At 40.4% G+C, this 21,365-nt stretch overlaps 1 protein-coding gene across 8 annotated transcripts in view; it reads left to right on the forward strand.

The window, feature by feature from the left end:
* rapgef2b (Rap guanine nucleotide exchange factor 2b) overlaps positions 1-20,411 on the forward strand; it is a 370,696-nt gene extending 350,285 nt beyond the window's left edge. For 3 of the 8 annotated variants that reach the window (XM_069926246.1, XM_069926251.1, XM_069926249.1), the window contains one exon: positions 4,350-6,047. In XM_069926246.1, coding sequence (XP_069782347.1) covers positions 4,350-4,356 — 7 coding nt within the window. In that variant the 3' untranslated portion in view covers positions 4,357-6,047. Of the gene's footprint in view, positions 1-1,478; positions 1,686-4,349; positions 6,049-20,344 lie in introns of those variants that run through there. The other 5 variants (XM_069926252.1, XM_069926254.1, XM_069926253.1 and 2 more) reach the window with 4 other exon arrangements.
* The last annotated feature ends 954 nt before the right edge of the window (positions 20,412-21,365 follow it).

Consider the following 21,365-nt stretch of genomic DNA (forward strand, 5'->3'; position numbering starts at 1 on the left):
CAATTTATTTAAGCTTAAAATTTTTTCAAAGTGATCTCAGTCCTGAACCATTACTGTTTTTTGCAACTATCAGTATTTTAATGAATAACACCCTAATTTAGCCCCAGCAGATTATTTTACCCATTGAGATTTTATTTCACCCATTGAAACTTTATTTCTTGATAGTATGTTTGTTCCTTGAGAATTATAAAATGTTGCTCTCCATGTCTGCCACTACTTATCTACTGTTAAAGTTTTTTGCAATTATTTTGTCTAATTTGTTCTTCATAATAGTGTTAATGGTGTTATTTTTTTAACGTTATGTTTCTTTGGTTTGGTACAGGGGAAGAAAGCTAAATAGATATTTAATTCAGGTTTTTCTGAATTATCAAGGAAGTAGGTGAAATAATTAGGATAGATTGTAGGCAGAGATACCAATAGCCACCAACAGCCAAGGGACATGGATTTGACATAATTGTTAGAGTGTTAGTGAATAAAAGGGTAGTAGTTGCAGAAATTCTCATTTCATTTTAAAAAGTTGTTTCAAGATCAGAGATAAAAACAGAGAAAATCTGGAGGAACTCAGCATGTCTTGCAGTGTCCATAGGGAGTAAAGATGTATACTGGCGTCTTGGAGATGGGCTTAGGCTCGAAATATTGGCTATATATCTTTACCTCATATGGACACTGTGAAACCTGCTGAGTTCCTCCAGCATTTGTATTTTTTCTACAATCACAGCAGTTGAAGACTTTTGTGTTTCTCTCAAGATCAAGGATAGCTTGCTTTCACTCTGGTTTGTGGACCCTCAAGGTGGACACTGCAAACCAAGGCCAGTGTGAGATCTACAAACACCTCCACAAGGAGGTGCATGGCTGGGTGGGTGTATGGGTAATTTTTTTTTTAAGTTGGTGACTTCCCTCTGTCCTTTATGCAGCCACCTGTGTGCTTTATTATCGAACTCAATGTTGTGAATATTATCCTGAATGTCATCCTGAATGCTCCTTTTACATGTTAAATGGGTCAAATGTCTGTTTTAGGAGCCTAATGTCAGGCACATGATTTTGACCAACTGAATGTAATTAGGGCCTCAATGCTGAGAGAGGACCATGATAGTGGCTTGCTTATCCTTCCAGTAAGCTTGAAGGATTTGCAGTTGGTGGTTCCTTTCAAACATGTCCTTCACTTTGAGCCATTTGTTACTTCAGAAGGAGGATGGAAATCACTCTTTTCTTGCAAACCATCAATTTGATTTCAGGTGTGGGGTCTAGATTTTTTACCACATTTTCCCTCAAGTGACTAAAGGTTGTGCTTACATACTGAAGACAATGGTGAATTTAAGTATACATAGAGGAAAGGAACCCTGAAGAAAAATCAAGGTATCTCTTTTATAAATGCAACGTCAAAATCTTTACAGTTGCATTTTGTTTGAGAGAAATTGGAAATCAACCTGAGCCCCCAAATTGCTACTTGAATTATATGATGCATTCTTATTTCTCAGCTGATGCCTCCCAATTTCCCATCTTAAACCAAAGCTTGAAAATTGGAAATTTCAACTTCTCAAGTCTGCAGATGAAAGGGCAAAAATACTTCTTTGATTATTTAAAATTCAAGAAAAACAGCTTTGAAACCAACCACCCATAAGTGCATCTAGAAGTGCACATAGAAGTTGCAGTGACTTACCTGAACAAGATGGTTAGTTATCTTTAGGGTTAGGAACTTGTAGGAACTAGTAATATATAACATTAAATATGTTGGCAATCATTTTAAAATGAAAGTTGTTCAGAACTGAAATATAGAGGCATTTCTCTATACAAAGGATAGTGAAGATCTGGAATTCTATTCCTTCAAAAATATGCTTCCTTGTTTGAGATGATAAAATGAAGATTATCTTACATTTATTAAGTACTGTATTGGTATCTGATGTCAGGTAAATGGAGCTGAGATTCAAATCAACTACATTGCCTATAGATTCATGAAATAGGGTTAAACTTTCAATCCTGTGTGTAGATTCATTGCAGAGATTCTTGTTATTCTCCTAAAAAATCAATAATTAAGTCAGTCATGAAGTTGGCTTTGAATTGTGGTGATTCTTCATTTTGTACTACAATATTGGCCTGATCTGCTGCCATGTCCACTGGAACAAGAGGTAAAAAAAAAGTCATCAATTTAGCATATCATTGCTAGAATAAGAGATGTCCATTAAAAAAAAACCTTTGCCAGACAATGATTAGAGAATGTGATGACCTGCTCCAGGGTTTGGTAAAAGCGGAAATCATTGAATCTTTGAAGAAAAAATTGGATTAAAAAAAAAAGAAGCATCTGGAACAACAGAATTATTGCGGGGTGTTGAAATTAATTTTGGGCAGCATTCAGTGATGTGATGGCAGATGGTCTCGTCTTCTTGTACTAAATTCTGTGGTCTGAACCAGTGTCTGATACATGATTTGAAAAGCTAACCTTTCAGTCCCATAGTATAGTTTTTGCTTCTGATCATTCATCAAAAATCACTGAAGGACAATTTGTATTTTATAAAGCAAGAATTGGATTGAAGGTGCTGGATTTGAGGTGGTTAGGGGCAATTTTCAAGTCAGCACCATAGTTGCAAAAATATAAACTGTGACACGAGAGACTGCAGTTCCTGGAATCAAGAGTTGAAAAAAATTAAAACTGCTGGAGGAAATAATTTCAGCAAGCTCTTCCAACGTTTCATTTGTTCACTCTTAAGGTCATTTTGGTGTCGTGTTCTGCAATGTAAAAACCTCTCTTACACAACTTTTTTTTTAATCAGACTATCATAACACAAACTGGTTTGCACTTGAATATTACTTTTATTATTCAGGTATATTTTTTCCACATAATATAGAAAATGGTTAGTAAAATTTAAAAATTGTTCATCCTAGTTTTCCCCATTTCAAACTCCAAGGAACTAGCGAAAAATACCGGGGTGGTTTTGAATGAATTTTGAATGTTTCAAATAATGTGTTTGATTTTCCTTTCTGACATGTCTTAATAATTCTCCTTGAATATGTGTTTTCCTCCTCTACAGATTTTATAGATTCATAGGAATGCACAATTATAGACCATAAAAATAGGTCCTTTGACCCAACTCTTCATTGCAACCAGGACAACTATTCCCAGATGCCTGTGTTTGGCCCATATCCCTCTGAACCATTTCTATCTATCCTCCTGACCAAATGTTTTTTAAACATTACAATTCTACTACCTCCTCTGGCAGCTTGTTCCACGTAGTCACTGCCCTCTGTGTGAAAACTTGCCCCTCAAATTCCCTTTAAGTCTTTCCCCTCTCTCCTTAAACCTACACCCTCTGGTTTTAGACTGTAACTATCCACTGTTGTAATTTTATAAACCTCCAAAAGGTTATTTGTCAGCCTCTTTCTATCCAGGGATAATAGTCCCAGCCTATCCAATCTCTCCTTCTAACTGAAGCCCTCCAATCAAGGTAATATTCCTTGAATCCTTTCTGCACCTTTTCCACTTAATCACGCACTTCCTATAGCACGGTAAACAGAATTTCCCACAATGCTCAAAGTGTGGTCTAACCAATGATTGATACAACTGTAACGTGGCATTTCAGCTCCTTTACTCAGTGCATTGACTGATGAAGGCTAGCATACCATATGATGTATTTGTCACTCATTTGACTTTTGTCATCACTTTCAGGGAACTATGCACTTGTACCCCAAAGTCTTGCTGATCAATAACACTTCCCAGTGTCCTGCCATTCACTGTGTATGTCCTTTCCTGATTTCACTTTCCAAAATGCATCACTTTACCCTTGTCCAAGTTAAAGTTTAGCAGCCATTCCCATGCCCACTTTCCCAAATGATCTAAGTCCTGTTGTAATCCTCGACAGCCTTCTTCACTGTCCACTCCACTGTCATCTGCAAACTTAACAATTATGCCACATACATTCTCTTCTTTCATATGTTAATAAATCTGAGAAATAATCAAGGGCCCAGTGCCAATACTTGTGGCACACCATTAGTTACAGGCGCTTAATCAGAAAAGCAATCCTCCACTACCACCATCTGCCCCCTACCACTAATCCAATTCTTTATCCAATTTGCTATCATATCGTGATCCCAATTTTTATATACCCTTTTGGGCCAGTTGACCGTATGGGACCTTCTCAAAGGTCTTGTTAAATCCATATTGGACATCATTTACCAAAATAGCCACTTCACTCTTGATTGGCTCATTTTAAACATAGAAACACGGGCCAGTGTGCTGATAACCAATTTTTGACATTGTGAACTGATGTTAACTTTGGCACCAAGTACCCTTTTAGATTTTTACTATACTTCATTGTGTGAATTTTAATTTGATATTTTTGATTTTTTTTCCACAGAAGATGAGCAAGTTTCTGCAGTTTGATCAGGTTTCACTTCCTGCTTTATTATGTTTATCTCACGTCATGCAAGCTACATTTTGGACAGCACAACAGATCATCCAGATGTAGGAGCCTTGAAACTCTCTTGAATGAAATTCCTGATGCCACTTGCCTCTTTCCCTGCCTTAAAGCAGCATGGGGCTTTTTATCCCCGCATGTGGAATACTGTGAAGAAACTGTCCTGGCACTTTGGAACTGTGTTTTTAATGCACAGAGCTAACTTAACAGACTAGTTACCACCCACCATGAACTATGCTCAGAATTTGAGTCTTACTGTGTTCATTATGGAGCTGCTCTTGATGCATTCTTTAATCAGCCCAGAATGTTTTAAAAAATTTTTGCTGGCTTTTTTTTGCCATTCTCGCACATAGTGACAATTTTAAACAACAAGGAAATCATGTATATTTTCTATTTCAGCTAATGATAGAACACGCCATATTCACTTTACTTTTGGGCACAGAGATAAAGACAGGTTTTTAATTTATGTCAACTTTTTTGATTGAATATTGCTTACAGAACAACAAACACTAGATCTCCACAATTACAGTATTATTTTACACATAACTTATATTTTTTGATGGTAGGACCTTGAATTAGTATTTTAAATAATTGAACTGGATGTCATTGTAGCGGAAGGCACTCTGTATCCTAGAATCATACTGGCTAGTTCTTCCCTTTGATAAAATTATGGTGCCCACCTACTTGATGATAGAGCCACAAGGCTTCTTATGGAAAAGCCTTAATTTCTTTTTCCAGCCTTTGAAATTTGCAGTATGTACAAGGAAATTAACTTATTTTGTGCTTCTTGGAATATCACTGCATGTCTATAATGAAGGCGGAGACTTTAAAGCAAACCACCCTCTGCTGCTATCTAAACCTTCAAATTACTGAATTGGCATCAGCATATTTGTTGCCATTCTGCAGACTCCCAGTAGTGAAGACTGTCAGTCTGAGTAGTACTCAAATGTATGCAGGTGCTTCTCTTGGATCTGTTTCTTGTATTTTTGTTTCCATTGAGCTCAGCTGATCATATTGATCAGTGAATAAAGGTTCAATTGAAGACTGCAGTGTTTTCACTGTATTTAAAGCATCAGTGCTTTATTTAACTGGCATAAAATCATAGTTTAGGCCCTTTTAATTGCAAATTCTTCATGTTGGTCAGTTATGCATTAGTAATTTAACTGTATTATGCATAATTTGTCAATGTCATTCTACAGTCAATGGACATTGTGTTCATATAGGCAAACAAAGATAAATAATAGATATATTGAAGAGTTGCACAAATAATATAAACTTAACCGTAATTGTAGAACATAGAAATGCTAATCTCATTTCAACAAATCTGTGATGTTAAGTGCAAAATGTATGATTAATTGGTGATTTCCTCATACTTTTGATACTACTTGAACCTGTATGTCTTTTAGAAAGACAATTGGTGGAGTCTGTATCTCTTTTGTATTTTTAATACAATAATTGTACATAATGGTTATATTTTTGTTGAAAATGGTAGAAATGTACTATGTTTATGCCTCTACATCCAGTTTATACAAAGCTGGGGAATAAATATAACTCAAAATTTCTGTTGTTTATTTCTGAGTATTATGATCTCTACTACAAAATGAAATATGTTTGTCAATCCCAAGATCTGACTAGAGTCTCCAAGAGTTACTGATGGAAGTAAATGAGTAGAAAAAATTATTTGTTGAAATTATTTCTGATAAAGTTAAGCATTTTCTTTGAACTTGTGTTTAATATAATGGGTATATGGTTTGAGAAAAATTGGTTTGTTTGTCCATATCAAGATAATGCACGATAATATTAGCAACAGTTCACAATGGAAAGCAAATATTGGTTTACCAATTAACTGTTGGATGGAGGTGGTATTCATCAACTAATTTTGACTGAGCCCCAGCAGGAGTAACAAATTTGTGCTCTATAAGATTAAGAACAAAGGTCTCACATAATCATGTAAATAAATAATCTGATAGTTTCATATGTTAATAGGGAAAATCAAATGTCAGAAATGGAGGTTTGTTTCTTCTTTTTGTGTTCCTGTTGCTAGACTCCCATTCTCCCCAGATCACCTTCCCCTTTTATGCCCCTTCTGAGTCAAGCAAATGTTTTCTTTTGTACCATTCATAAGTATTTTTATTTTATTGTTTAATATATGCTTAAATTCATAATGACCTTTCACATCCTATTTCTGAATCTCAAGCTGTTTTAATCTAGCACTACAAGATTGAGTTTTATATTAGATTTCCTGCTCAAGAATGCTTATTTTTAGTGGTGTCTCAATCACATTAATTGTATTGAGCCCTTTTAATCCCCCTTCCAAGCATCCTGATCTAAAGACATAATTGTTATCTTGATATTCAGCTGAACTACCCAGAGTTCAAGCTTTTATTAAAGGAAAAGATGGTCTTTATTCTTGATATCAAAGACATTCTGGTTGACTCATTGATTAACATTCTGTTCTTGTATTATTTAAGTTGACTCTTGCTATTCAAAGCAATCCTGAACAATTTTGTGAATTTCTGTTGACTTGTACTTGTTTCATGGCACTTGGTGTTCTTTATCACTCTTGCTAACTTTTTTTTCCAGTGAACAGACTGAATGTGCCACCATTTTCAGTCAGTCCTCTTCTCCCATGAGTATTTTTCTAGTTATGCTTCTCAATTGGCAGGTTCAAACTTTCCAATCAATTAAGATTCTTTTGTTTGAAATTAATTTTGGAGACGGTCAATCTTGCATGTGATGTCTTTCAAATTGAAGGTGCCAGTTTTGGGTGTTGCAGGCTTATACATATTGCCTAATAGGAGACTTCAATTCAAAGATATTAGCAACATAGGTTACTGTTGCTCCCACATCACACCATGATATGCCCAGGTAAGGCCTATTCTGAACAGAAACAAATAGCAGCTGAATGAATATTTCAAAACAAAGATTCAGATCCCATTAAATTATCAGGTTCAGAAATATTCAGTTTATTTATAACTAAATAATATACCCTCATAAATTCAATATACGCTCATGTAAATTCAAGAGGAAATTTAGAGATGACTTAATGTATCGATAATATTTTGGAATTACTTCATTTCCTTATTAAAATAAAAAAAGAGAGTTCAACTTTGGTAGTTTTTACAAGCCATGATACTGTTAGCAAAAGAAAATGGTTTGCTTGCCATACTGTTAAAGTGCAAAACTGAAACTGGATCTTTGGGTGAGGGACTGGGCAATGTGCAATAAATGTCAATCTCTTCCTTGTCAGGCAGTACCAGCTCAGTGTGATTTTTCTAATTCAGGAAGCAATCTAACAAAGGATCAAGTCGAAAAATACCACATTCAGATCTACAAATTGTGTATTTGGAATGTAATTGGGGTAGATAAAGAATCAAATCATCAGAGCTGAAATTGTGAGATTAGCATTGCATATTAAGACTGTAATTGACAAAGTAAAAATGACAGGAGGTAAAAGGGTGTAAATAATTGTGTTGAAAGATAAACTAATGAGTAAAACAAATAACAGATTGGCAAGTGTGTGAAGTTTATTGGAAAGATGACTGGAATTGAAATGCATCCACAGCATAATCAACCTTTAACCATCTGAAACACAAATCCTATTCTTAGCCCTTGCCTTCAAAGATGGACCTTGGAGTAAGTTTCAGTTGTCACACATTTTCTTTTCTGCCGTCAATTCAAATTATTTTGCAGTCATACCTGCTGGCCCAAATGCTCTTAATGTTGCATCCTAATATTTTGGTTATTTCCAAATGCCAATAATAGATTTGTTATGAAACTGTAATATGATATGAAAAGGCAGCAGAGTTGGTTGTAACAGCACAACGCCTTTACAGCGACAGTGATCAGGATTGGAGTTCAGATCCTGTGCTGTAAGGAGTTTGTACGTTCTCCCCTTGACTGTGTGGGTTTTCCCCGGGGGGCATTTTCCACCCACTGTTCAAACTGTATGAGGTGGGCGAGGCGAGGGGGGGGGGGGGAGAGAGATTGGGTGTAAATTGGGCGGCACAGACTCATGAGCCAAAATGACCTTTTAATGTGGTGTATGTCTGAATTTAATAGTTATGATTTACTGCCAGCCGCATTGGATGGTTTGCACTTGCAGAGGTTATCAACCAGAGCATGAGCAGTAATTGTAGGAGGTTTTGTGCATAGGATCAGTAGCTGTTGCGCAAGTTCTGACACTTCCATGCACAGTATCATCCTTTATTCACTGCAAAATACTGCACGAGAGAATGACCTGTCTACTGTTTAACATGCACACATGTAAATAAGCTTTTCTGCTTTTATTTAATCCAAAAATAAATGAAAAGTGGAGTATGTGTACCTACCCTGCAGGAACTTTATAGCGCTCTGCACTTGTGAGAGTCTTTACGGTCTTTTCATTGAAAGAAAAGGATGAGATTCAATTAATGAATTGATTTTTAAAGCATCAGAAGGGAAAAATGGCATTCCTCTTGGAGCCATACCTGCAGACCATAGTCAGATCTAATGCCATTACAATTGCTCACCCAATGGTTTTATTCCCACAGTTCTATGGACAGTTTGCTTTGTAAGTTTCCCCACATTATTTGTCAAGAGCATAAAGAATTTTCATGGGACGTGGCAGCGAGGTCCTTGGGTCGTAGGTTTTATATCGGAGTGGCCTTCTCCTATGCAGGTTTCTTACCCGGGCTGGAGGGGTCTGCCTCCCCTCCTAGGTCGGTCCATACTGCCCGGACCGGGGCCGAGGCCGCCGCAGTTCACCCTGTGCCTGGACTGGGGCCGCCGCCTCCCACTCCCTGCCCGGACCGGGGCCTCCGTCTGCCTCACTCGACCGAAGCCGGGGCCGCCGTCTCCCCCTTGCTCCTGCCCGTATCGGGGCCGCCGCCGTCTACCCTTCGCCCGGACCGGGGCCGGGGCCGCTGCTGTTCTCCCTGTGCCCGGACTGGGGCCGCCGTCTCCCCCTTGCTCCTGCCCGTATCGGGGCCGCCGCCGTCTACCCTTCGCCCGGACCGGGGCCGGGGCCGCTGCTGCTCTCCCTGTGCCCGGACTGGGGCCGCCGCCTCCAACTCTCTGCCCGTATCGGGGCCTCCGCCTGCCTCACTCGACCGAGGCCGGGGCCGCCGTCTCCCCCTTGCTCCTGCCCGTATCGGGGCCGCCGCCGTCTACCATTCGACCGGGGCCGGGGCCGCTGCTGTTCTCCCTGTGCCCGGACTGGGGCCGCCGTCTCCCCCTTGCTCCTGCCCGTATCGGGGCCGCCGCCGTCTACCCTTCGCCTGGACCGGGGCCGGGGCCGCTGCTGCTCTCCCTGTGCCCGGACTGGGGCCGCCGTCTCCCCCTTGCTCCTGCCCGTATCGGGGCCGCCGCCGTCTACCCTTCGCCCGGACCGGGGCCGGGGCCGCTGCTGCTCTCCCTGTGCCCGGACTGGGGCCGCCGTCTCCCCCTTGCTCCTGCCCGTATCGGGGCCGCCGCCGTCTACCCTTCGCCTGCACCGGGGCCGGGGCCGCTGCTGTTCTCCCTGTGCCCGGACTGGGGCCGCCGTCTCCCCCTTGCTCCTGCCCGTATCGGGGCCGCCGCCGTCTACCCTTCACCAGGACCGGGGCCGCTGCTGCTCTCCCTGTGCCCGGACTGGGGCCGCTGCCTCCCACTCCCTGCCCGGACCGGGGCCTCCGCCTGCCTCACTCGACCGAGGCCGGGGCCGCCGTCTCCCCCTTGCTCCTGCCCGTATCACAGTGCGGCTTTCGCGCAAACAGAGGAACCACTGACATGGTCTTTGCCCTCAGACAGCTCCAAGAAAAGTGCAGAGAACAAAACAAAGGACTCTACATCACCTTTGTTGACCTCACCAAAGCCTTCGACACCGTGAGCAGGAAAGGGCTTTGGCAAATACTAGAGCGCATCGGATGTCCCCCAAAGTTCCTCAACATGATTATCCAACTGCACGAAAACCAACAAGGTCGGGTCAGATACAGCAATGAGCTCTCTGAACCCTTCTCCATTAACAATGGCGTGAAGCAAGGCTGTGTTCTCGCACCAACCCTCTTTTCAATCTTCTTCAGCATGATGCTGAACCAAGCCATGAAAGACCCCAACAATGAAGACGCTGTTTACATCCGGTACCGCACGGATGGCAGTCTCTTCAATCTGAGGCGCCTGCAAGCTCACACCAAGACACAAGAGAAACTTGTCCGTGAACTACTCTTTGCAGATGATGCCGCTTTAGTTGTCCATTCAGAGCCAGCTCTTCAGCGCTTGACGTCCTGCTTTGCGGAAACTGCCAAAATGTTTGGCCTGGAAGTCAGCCTGAAGAAAACTGAGGTCCTCCATCAGCCAGCTCCCCACCATGACTACCAGCCCCCCCACATCTCCATCGGGCACACAAAACTCAAAACGGTCAACCAGTTTACCTATCTCGGCTGCACCATTTCATCAGATGCAAGGATCGACAATGAGATAGACAACAGACTCGCCAAGGCAAATAGCGCCTTTGGAAGACTACACAAAAGAGTCTGGAAAAACAACCAACTGAAAAACCTCACAAAGATAAGCGTATACAGTGCCGTTGTCATACCCACACTCCTGTTCGGCTCCGAATCATGGGTCCTCTACCGGCACCACCTACGGCTCCTAGAACGCTTCCACCAGCGTTGTCTCCGCTCCATCCTCAACATCCATTGGAGCGCTCACACCCCTAACGTCGAGGTACTCGAGATGGCAGAGGTCGACAGCATCGAGTCCACGCTGCTGAAGATCCAGCTGCGCTGGATGGGTCACGTCTCCAGAATGGAGGACCATCGCCTTCCCAAGATCGTATTATATGGCGAGCTCTCCACTGGCCACCGTGACAGAGGTGCACCAAAGAAAAGGTACAAGGACTGCCTAAAGAAATCTCTTGGTGCCTGCCACATTGACCACCGCCAGTGGGCTGATAACGCCTCAAACCGTGCATCTTGGCGCCTCACAGTTTGGCGGGCAGCAGCCTCCTTTGAAGAAGACCGCAGAGCCCACCTCACTGACAAAAGGCAAAGGAGGAAAAACCCAACACCCAACCCCAACCAACCAATTTTCCCTTGCAACCGCTGCAATCGTGTCTGCCTGTCCCGCATCGGACTGGTCAGCCACAAACGAGCCTGCAGCTGACGTGGACTTTTTACCCCCTCCGTAAATCTTCGTCCGCGAAGCCAAGCCAAAGAAAGAATTTTCAGCATATAGTTATGTAATATCGAGAACTGCCATCAAGTGCTCTTCTGCAATGCAGAACCTCTTCAGCTAATGCTTAGGAACTCGTGTATATTTTTATCACAGATGATTTGACAAAGCGTCTATAGAGTTGGGAACGAATCAACTGGATTCATCATGTTTGTGATTGAGATGGCTGCAATGCAAAATTTAATCTACCTCATTGCCCTCCAGTCGTGTTTTCCAGCTTTGGTGAGGAATATTCAGAAAGCTCATTAGCATCAGAAAGCCAAGTGCTGGTATGAATTATGGAAATGGGTGACTGAGGTTCTGTAAACACCCAAAAACCCTGTGACAGCAGACGTGTGCTTTATTTTAGACATGGTTACCGATATTCAGAATTTTTTTTTCACTTTCTCACGTTTGGCACCCTTGGGAGGATTTAATTAAGTGGTATAGACATATCATAAAATCCATGCACTAGAATCAAATTTTGGTGTGGAAATTATTTTTTAGTCCACATCCACAGTATTCTGATGGCATTCTTAGGTATAGCCATGAATTAGATTCACTAGCACCGACCGGTTGTTTGAGTGGAAGTTAAATTAGGCTGAAACTTCATGTGGAATGCACATGTTTAAATTTACCATGGACCTTCTGCTGGCTAGTGGAGTTTGTGATGCTGGAATTTAAGTAGACTTGTCAGATTTAGAGGTCAATAAATAAGAAATTATGTCATATTAGACCTTTGCATTTTAGCTAATCAATGGGTTGAACACATGAGAACCCAGCAATTCTTTGCAGGAAGGGCATTCCATCTAGGGAATTCCTCAGATAGAAAACTAAAAGTCCAAATGCATCCAGAAAATTTTATTTTGATAAAATTCATAGTTAGGATTGGGTCAGGTAACAAAGCTTGCAATGATTGGTTCCTTCCAGTTGACAAACACAATGTATCCCCTTCACAATTCAGCTTTCAGTGATTGAGGTTTAGAAGCCGTTCTCCAAGATCCTTAAGGATACAGTTTTTTATCAGATTCATTGCATCAAGCACCTTACTGACTCTGTATTGATCTCATACCACAGTTTAATTCATCACACTATGCCAGACTCAGCATAAGGGGAGCTGGAGAGAAAGGGGAAAGAAGCAATAATGTTTTATTGTCATATACATGTTATAATGTACGTATGCACTCAAATTCTTTCTTGCTGCAGCCAAACAGATATTTCATAAAATAAAACTACAGCAGTAAACAGTAAATTAAAAAATATAGATCATAAATATTTAGTTACCATAATGCACAAGAAGTTTTTTTTTTACATTGGAGCAGTCCATGATTGGAGTAACAATGGCTATCAAAAACAATAGCCATTGGAATGAAATTGTTCTTGAACCTGGTGGAGCTGGTATCCAGGCCTTCTACCTGAAGGGAGCAGTGAGAAGAGGAGGCAATAAGGGTGATGGGGTCTTTTATCATGTTGGCTGCCTTTTTGATGCTCTTTAATGAATGGGAGACCAGAGCCTGTGATGGACCTGGCTATGTTTGCTACTTTCTGCAGCCAGTGTTTTCCAGGGCACTTGAATTATGCAACCAGGCTGTGAGACAACCAGTCAGAATAGTTTCCAGAGTGCAGTTGATAGATTCACTCCTCAGCACCTTCAACATTCCATTCTCTACTTTGTTATTGTTATCTTTATCCACACCATTCCCAGCACTTCAATTTCTTAGAAAATTAAACTCCATTTCTCCATTCCCTAATAATGCAAAGTCCATTACCAACAAGAAAACACACTAAAGCATTGGACTGGAAGTCAATTAAGAGGATCATCAAGATGGCCGAATCAATCAATAGGGTCTCCCTTTCTCTATTGGCAATATTTACAGGGGGTGTTGCTTAAATAGGGATCAAAGAATTATGAAGGCCTTTTCCATCAGCGCACAGCATCTTTGATATAGATCTATATAATATATAATAATTACAGCACTGAAACCGGCCATCACGGCTCTTCTTGTCTGTGCAAAAACACTTATACTCTCATAGTCTCACTGACCTGCATTCTGTCCATAACTCTCCATACTTTTTACATCCACATACCTATCCATATTTTTCTTTAAAGATAATATTGTACCTGCCTCCGCCACCTCTACTAGAAGCTCATTCCACATAGACACCATTCTCTGAGCTTCCCCTTGCATTGCACCAAAACTTTGCCTCCTAACTCTCAGCTAATGGCCTCTTGTTTGAATCTCCCCAATCCTCAATGGAAAAAGTCTATCCATATCTACTTTATCCCCCTCAAAATTTTAAAAGATCTTTATTAAATCCCCTCCTCAGCCTTCTATGCTCCAAGGAATAAAGACCTAATGTTTAATCTTTCTCTATAATTTAGGTGCTGATACCCAAATCTCAATCTGGTGAATCTTCTCTGAACTCTCAATTTTGTTCATATCCTTCCTATAATTTGGTAACCAGAACAAACTCAGTATTCCAAATTTGCCCTCACCAATGCCTTGTACAATTTTAACATTACCTCCCAACTCTTATACTCTATGCTCTGATTTATAGAGACCAGAATTCCTTCACTACATTATCCACCTGAGATTCCACCTTCAGGGAACTGTGTACCATAATTCCTAGATCTCTGTTCAATTGCATTCTTTAATACCCTACCATTCACCATGTATGTCCTATTTTGATTAGTTCTACCAATATATAGCAGAGCACTTCATACTTATCAGCATTAAACACCATTTGCCACATTTCAGCCCACTCTTCTAACTTGCCCAAATCTCTCTGCAGGATTTGAAAACCTTCCTCACTATCCACAATGCCACCTACATTAGTATCATCTGCATACTTACTAATCCAATTTACCACCCCATCATCTAGATCATTAATGTATATTACAAAAAACAATGGACCCAGTACAGATCTTTGAGGCATACCACTATCCACCGGACTCCAACCCAACAAACAGTTATTCACCACCACCTCTCTCTGGCATCTCCCATCCATCCACTGTTGAATACATTTTACTTCTTCCATATTCACACCTCATGACTGAACCTTCCTAACTAAACTTCCATGTGGGACCTTGTCAAAGGCCTTACTGAAGTCCATATTGACAACATCCACTGCCTTACCCTTGTCAATTTTCATGGTAACCTCTTCAAAAAATTCAATAAGATTTCTCAAACATGAGCTTCCACACACAAATACATGTTGACTGTTCCTAATCATACCATGTCTGTCTATCCAGATAATTATATACACCATCTCTAAGAACGTTTTCCATTAGTTTGCCCACCACTGACATCAAACTTACAGGCCAATAATTGCTCGGTTAACTCCTTAAACCTTTTTAATACAATGGAACAACATGTTCCAATCCTCCACACCATCCTCATCACTAATGACATTTTAAATATTTCTGTTAGAGCCCCTACTATTTCTCCACTGATTTCCCTCAAAGTCCAAGGGAATATCCTGTCAGGACCTGGAGACTTGTCCACCTTTATATTTCTTAACAGCTCTAGACCAGTGGTTCTCAACCTTTTTCTTTCCCCTCACATACCACTTTGTAATCCCTATGCTATTGGTTCTCTGTGATTAGTAAGGGATTGCTTAAGGTGGTATGTGAGTGGAGAACCACTGCTCTAGACCCAATTGTTACTGAAATATTTTGCTTGAGAAAAATTGTCATTGGTGCATTTGGAGTTATGAAACCGTGCACATAATGAGTCAATTAGGTACAATTAAAACAGTGGTTTTCAAACTTTTTCTTTCCACCCACATACTACCTTAAGCAATCCCTTACTAATCACAGAGCCCCTATGGCATAGGGAATACTTAAAGTGGTATGTGAGTGGAAAGAAAAAAGGTTGAGAATCCTTGCTTTAGAACTTCCTCCTCTTCAAACATCACAGTTTCCATAACTTCCCAACTTGTTTCCCTTACCTTACACAGTTCAATATCTTTCTCCTTAATAAATACTGAAGAAAATAAATAGTTCAAAATCTTCCCCATTCTTTTGGTTCCATACATAGTTGACCACTCTGATTCTCTAAGGGACCAATTTTATCCCTCACTATCCTCTTTCTGTTAATATAACTGTAGAAACCCTTTGGATTTACTTTCACATTATTTGCCAAAGCAACCTCATATTTCTTTTTAGCACTTCTAATTTCTTCCTTCAGATCCTTTTTACATTCTTTATATACCTCAAACAATTCATTTTCTCCACGCTGCCTATCTTTACTGTAGGCATCTCTCTTTTTCCAAATGAGCTTTCTAATTTCCCTTGAAAACTATGCCTCCCTCAATTTTTTAACCTTTCCTTTCAATCTAACAGGAACATAAAGATTTTGTACCCTCAAAATTCTACCTTTAAATTACTCCATTTCTCCATTACATCCTTTCCATAAAACAAATCACCCCAATAAGGTCTAATAATTTCAGTTCATAACTGTTCAGTTTTACTAACTTAAGTCATAATAGTGGCATTCTGATTTCTTTGTAGTGTGACAGATTATGTTGTGTTTGTATTGTACATTGATATGATTTTGGGAGATAAATTGGGGCAGGTTTTTTTTTAGTGTAGGTCACATACAAACACTTCAAAACAGATCTCATTTAAAATACTGGAGGTCTGCTCATGCTAGATATTCTGGCACCAGAGCCTTTCCAAAAGCTTTGGAGAGTGCCCAAGATACTTTACTAATGGATTGTTGTTATCAAAAAGGTAACAGATGAAAGAACTTGATTGAGTCACAGACTGTCTGGAGTGGAACTTGTTGTTCTAAGATGGTCATGTCGTTTTGCATGCAGAGAGAGAAAAACAGGCTTTCTCTCTGAGAGAGGGAGAAGGAGAGAGAATTCATTTCTGCAGTTCTACAGTCAGCAGCAGCAGCTGGGACTGGAACAGGACAAGCTGGCAAGCTTGTAGAAAAACGCCATTTGGAAGACAGGTTGTGACTGCTTAGTTCAGCCTAGTTAAAGACCTTGTGGTTCATGAAAGAGGAGAGGACTGGCTGCCTAATGTTTCACTTGAAATAAGAAAAACAAAAAAGGAACTCTGTGGTGACCTGAAAGAAAGAGGTTATCATCTGGAGAACCCTGAAGGGGCAAGTTTCTTTGGCAAGACACTGACGTGGCTGATTAGAAGGAATCAGTTGAGTGTTCAGTGAACAACAAATCTATCCTTGAAAACTGACAAGAACCTTCCTGAGTGGTAACCATTTACCTCTCAAGCACTAAAGTCTGGTGAACTTCATAAATGTTAAATTCTGTGCACAGTATAAGAATTGCCTGCAACCAGTAAATTTGGAGGAATGAGAAGTGAGATTGGCATTTAACACCATCATCCCCTCAAAACAGATCAAATAACTTTTCTGAACTTATACACACATTACATACATGTGCGCTTAGAATTAGAAGGGGGTTAAGTTAGGTTAGTTAATAGTAATGAGTTAAAGTGTGATTCTGTTTTCATGTTTAAAGATAATTAAAAGCAACTTTTGTTTAAGTAACCATTTGTCTTGGTAAATATCTATTGCTGCTGGGTTTTGGGGTCCTTTGGGCTCGTAACAGAACTTCAAGAGCTTTTATATAAGTGTGTGATATATATATATATCTCTATATATATATATATATATCTCTATATATATATATATATATATATATCTCTATATATATATATATAAATATATATATCTCTCTATATATATATATATCTCTCTATATATATCTATCTATAGATAGATATATAGATATATCTCTCTCTATATATATATCTATATCTATAGATATATCTCTCTCTCTCTCTATATATATAGATATATATATAGAGATATATAGGTCGACAGCATCGAGTCCACGCTGCTGAAGATCCAGCTGCGCTGGATGGGTCACGTCTCCAGAATGGAGGACCATCGCCTTCCCAAGATCGTGTTATATGGCGAGCTCTCCACTGGCCACCGTGACAGAGGTGCACCAAAGAAAAGGTACAAGGACTGCCTAAAGAAATCTCTTGGTGCCTGCCACATTGACCACCGCCAGTGGGCTGATAACGCCTCAAACCGTGCATCTTGGCGCCTCACAGTTTGGCGGGCAGCAACCTCCTTTGAAGAAGACCGCAGAGCCCACCTCACTGACAAAAGGCAAAGGAGGAAAAACCCAACACCCAACCCCAACCAACCAATTTTCCCCTGCAACCGCTGCAACCGTGTCTGCCTGTCCCGCATCGGACTTGTCAGCCACAAACGAGCCTGCAGCTGACGTGGACTTTTTACCCCCTCCATAAATCTTCGTCCGCGAAGCCAAGCCAAAGAAGAAATATATATATAGAGAGAGAGAGAGAGAGAGATAGATTAAATAAATAAGAACAAGGAAGGACACACTCCCATGACCCCTGATGATCCTCTCCTCTCCATAACTGAGGATGACATGCAGGCTCCCTTCAGGAGAGTGAATCTAAGGAAAGCATCCGCTCCGCATGGAGTATCCAGCTGAGTATTAAAAATCAGTGCTGACCAACTTTCCAATATATTCACGGATATCTTCAACATCTCACTCTGGCAGGGCGTGGTACCCTTCTGTTTCAAACAGGCATCAATCGTACCAGTGCTCAAGAAGAGTGTGGTAAGCTGCCTAAATGACTATCGACCAGTCACACTCACATGAACAGTGATGGTGTTTTGAAAGTCAATGATGGATACATCAGGATGCTCTTTATCAACTACAGTTTGGCATTTAACACCATCATCCCCTCAAAATAGATCAGCAAACTCTAAGACCTGGAACTCAACACCCCACTATGTCATTGAATCCTTGATTTCCTCAACTCCAGACCACAATCAGTGAGGATTGGTAAGAACATCTCCTCCACAATCTCCCATCAGTACCTGAGCACCCCAGGGCTGTGTTCTTAGTTCATGCTCTACTCACTTTACACCTTTGATTGATGGTTTTGTACAATACCATCTACAAATTCCCTGATTATACCATGGTAGTGGGTTGTATAAGAAGGGGCAATTAGTAAGTATACAGGAGGGAATTAAAACACTTGACCAAATGGTGCAGCAACAGCCTCACATTCATTGTCACCAAAAGCAAGAAGCTGGTTGTTGACTTCAAGAAGGGAAAACCAGAGGTGTATGATCCAGTGATCAATGGGGGATGAGAGGTGGAGAGGGTGAGCAAATTTAAATTCTTGGAAGTCAGAATCTCAGAGGATCTTTCCTGGAACCAGCACTCAAATAGCTTCATGAACTAAGCACATCAGCACCTCTACTTCCCCCTCTTTAGTCTGTAATGGTTCCATGACCTCACTGCTTGTTTTCCTTGCTTCCCATGACTATGCCTGTTTCCTGAGTGAATACTGATGGGAAAAAAACATGTATGATCTCTTTTGGCTTCATACAAAGCCATCTACTGTGATCAATTTTGCCCCTTACTATCCTTTTGTTCTTAATAACCTGTAGAAACCCTTAGGATTTTCCTTCACATTGCCTGTCAAAACAACCTCTTTTAGCAATTCTGATTTCTTTCTTGATTTTTTTTCTTGCCTTTTTTATACTCCTCAAGTACCTCATTTTCTCCTTGATGCCTGTAGCTGCTATACATCTCTCTCTTCTTCCAAACCAGATCCCCAATATCCCTCAAAAACCAAGGTTCCCTCTGCTTGTTAACTTTTCTTTAATCCTGATAGGCACATACAAACTTTGTACTCTCAAAATTTCACCTTTGAACACCTTCCACTTACCAAATACGTCCTTGCCCGAAAACAACATCCCAGATCCACGCTTTCTAGATCCTTTCTTGTTTCCTCAAAATTGGCCTTTCTCCAGTTTACAATCTCAACCTGAGGCCAAGACCTAACCTTCTCCACAATTAACTTGAAACTAATGGCATTATGATCACTTAGCTCTACACAAACTTCTGTCACCTGTCCGGTACCCTAATAGGGGATCCAGTATTGCTCTCTCTTCAGTTGGTGGTAATTTTATTGATTTTGAAAACTTTCCTGAACACATTTGACAAAGTCCTAGTCATCCAGCCCTTTCTCAGTATGGGCGTCCCAGTCAATATGTGGAAAGTTAAAATCTCCTACCATCGCAACTTGGTTTCCAGCAGCTGTCTACTATCTCTCTACAAGTTTGCTCCTATAATTCTTGCTGACTATTGGGTGGCCCATGAGAATGGTCATACCCTTCCAGTTCCTCAGCTCCACCCATATAGCCTCAGTAGACGAGCTCTCTGGTCTGTCGTGTTTGAGTACAGCTGTGATATTTTCCCTGATGAGCAATGCCACTCCTCCCCCTTTCATCTCCCCCATCTAAAGCAATGGAAGCCTGGAACATTGAGCTGCCAGTCCTGTCCCTCCTGCAACTAAAGTTTCACTAATGGCCACAATGTCATTATTCCATGTGCCAGTCCACACTCTAAACTTTTCTGCCTTTCTTACAATAATCTTTGCATTGAAATAGATGCACCTGAGGTCATTTCCACCATCTATAACCCTTTGATTCCAGTATCTTAGATAGCACAGTTCATGTAGCAGTTCAAATATGGCACTGCCTGTGAGGAGTTTGCACAGTCTCCCCTGACCTGAGTGGGTTTTTCCCAGGTGCTCCAGTTTCCTTCCAGCCTCCAAAATGAACAAGGTTGGTAGTTTAATTGGGTGGCATGGATTTCAATGTTTGGAATGGGCTTCCATCATTAACACTGTTAAAATTAAAATCTGGAGTTCTTGTGTTTCTCTTGTTTTGCAGATGATGAGTGAAATACCGTTCCTTTGATGTGATCCAGTGAATGAAGGGACCACAATCTGGAGCTCAATCTGTGAATGATGCATACATATTCACTCTGAGTACTGAAGCTCAATTATTGAAGTTAAGATGACTTTGATTCTGGTGTGGAAGAGACCATTAATCTCCTCTTAGTTCTTTGTTGGTGAGGGGTATAGCATTGCAGTGTGAAATATTGACAGAACTGTTGGGGCGATAAAACAGCATTGCTTTTTAAAAAAAAAATTATTTTTCACACTATAAACCATACTGACCAAAATACATACAGACATTTTTTCTCTTGAATATATAGTGTCATTTTCTCCCCTTTTCCCCCCTCCTTCTCTCCCTCCCTCCCTCATCCCCTTCCCATTTATTTAAAGTTCAATCTATAAGATACATTAAACCCGTTAAACAATGTCGTCACTTAATAAAAATAAACAAGAAATTTTTGTCTTTTACCTTTAGTTCATTTACCTCAGTTCATTTCGTCGTCTTCTCCTTCTGTCATTTTAGGTGGTGGAGGTCCATGGTAGGATTTCTCTATTGTGTTCCATGTACGGTTCCCATATTTGTTCGAATATTGTGATATTCTTAAATTATATGTTATTTTTTATAATGGAATACGTTTATTTATTTCTATGTACCATTGTTGTATTCTCAAGTTGTCTTCTAATTTCCAGGTTGACATAATACATTTTTTTGCTACAGCTAGGGCTATCATAACAAATCTTTTTTGTGCTCCATCTAAATCAAGTCCAAATTCTTTATTTCTTATATTACTTAGAAGGAAGATCTCTGGGTTTTTTGGTATATTGCTTTTTGTGATTTTATTTAATATCTGGTTTAGATCTTCCCAAAATTTTTTCACTTTCTCACATGTCAAAATTGCATGAATTGTTGTTCCCGTTTCCTTTTTACAGCGAAAACATCTGTCTGATACTGTTGGGTCCCATTTATTTAACTTTTGGGGTGTGATGTATAGCCTGTGTAACCAATTATATTG

Source organism: Narcine bancroftii, chromosome 3 (genome assembly GCF_036971445.1).
Source record: "Narcine bancroftii isolate sNarBan1 chromosome 3, sNarBan1.hap1, whole genome shotgun sequence".
Taxonomy (NCBI): Eukaryota; Metazoa; Chordata; class Chondrichthyes; order Torpediniformes; family Narcinidae; genus Narcine; species Narcine bancroftii.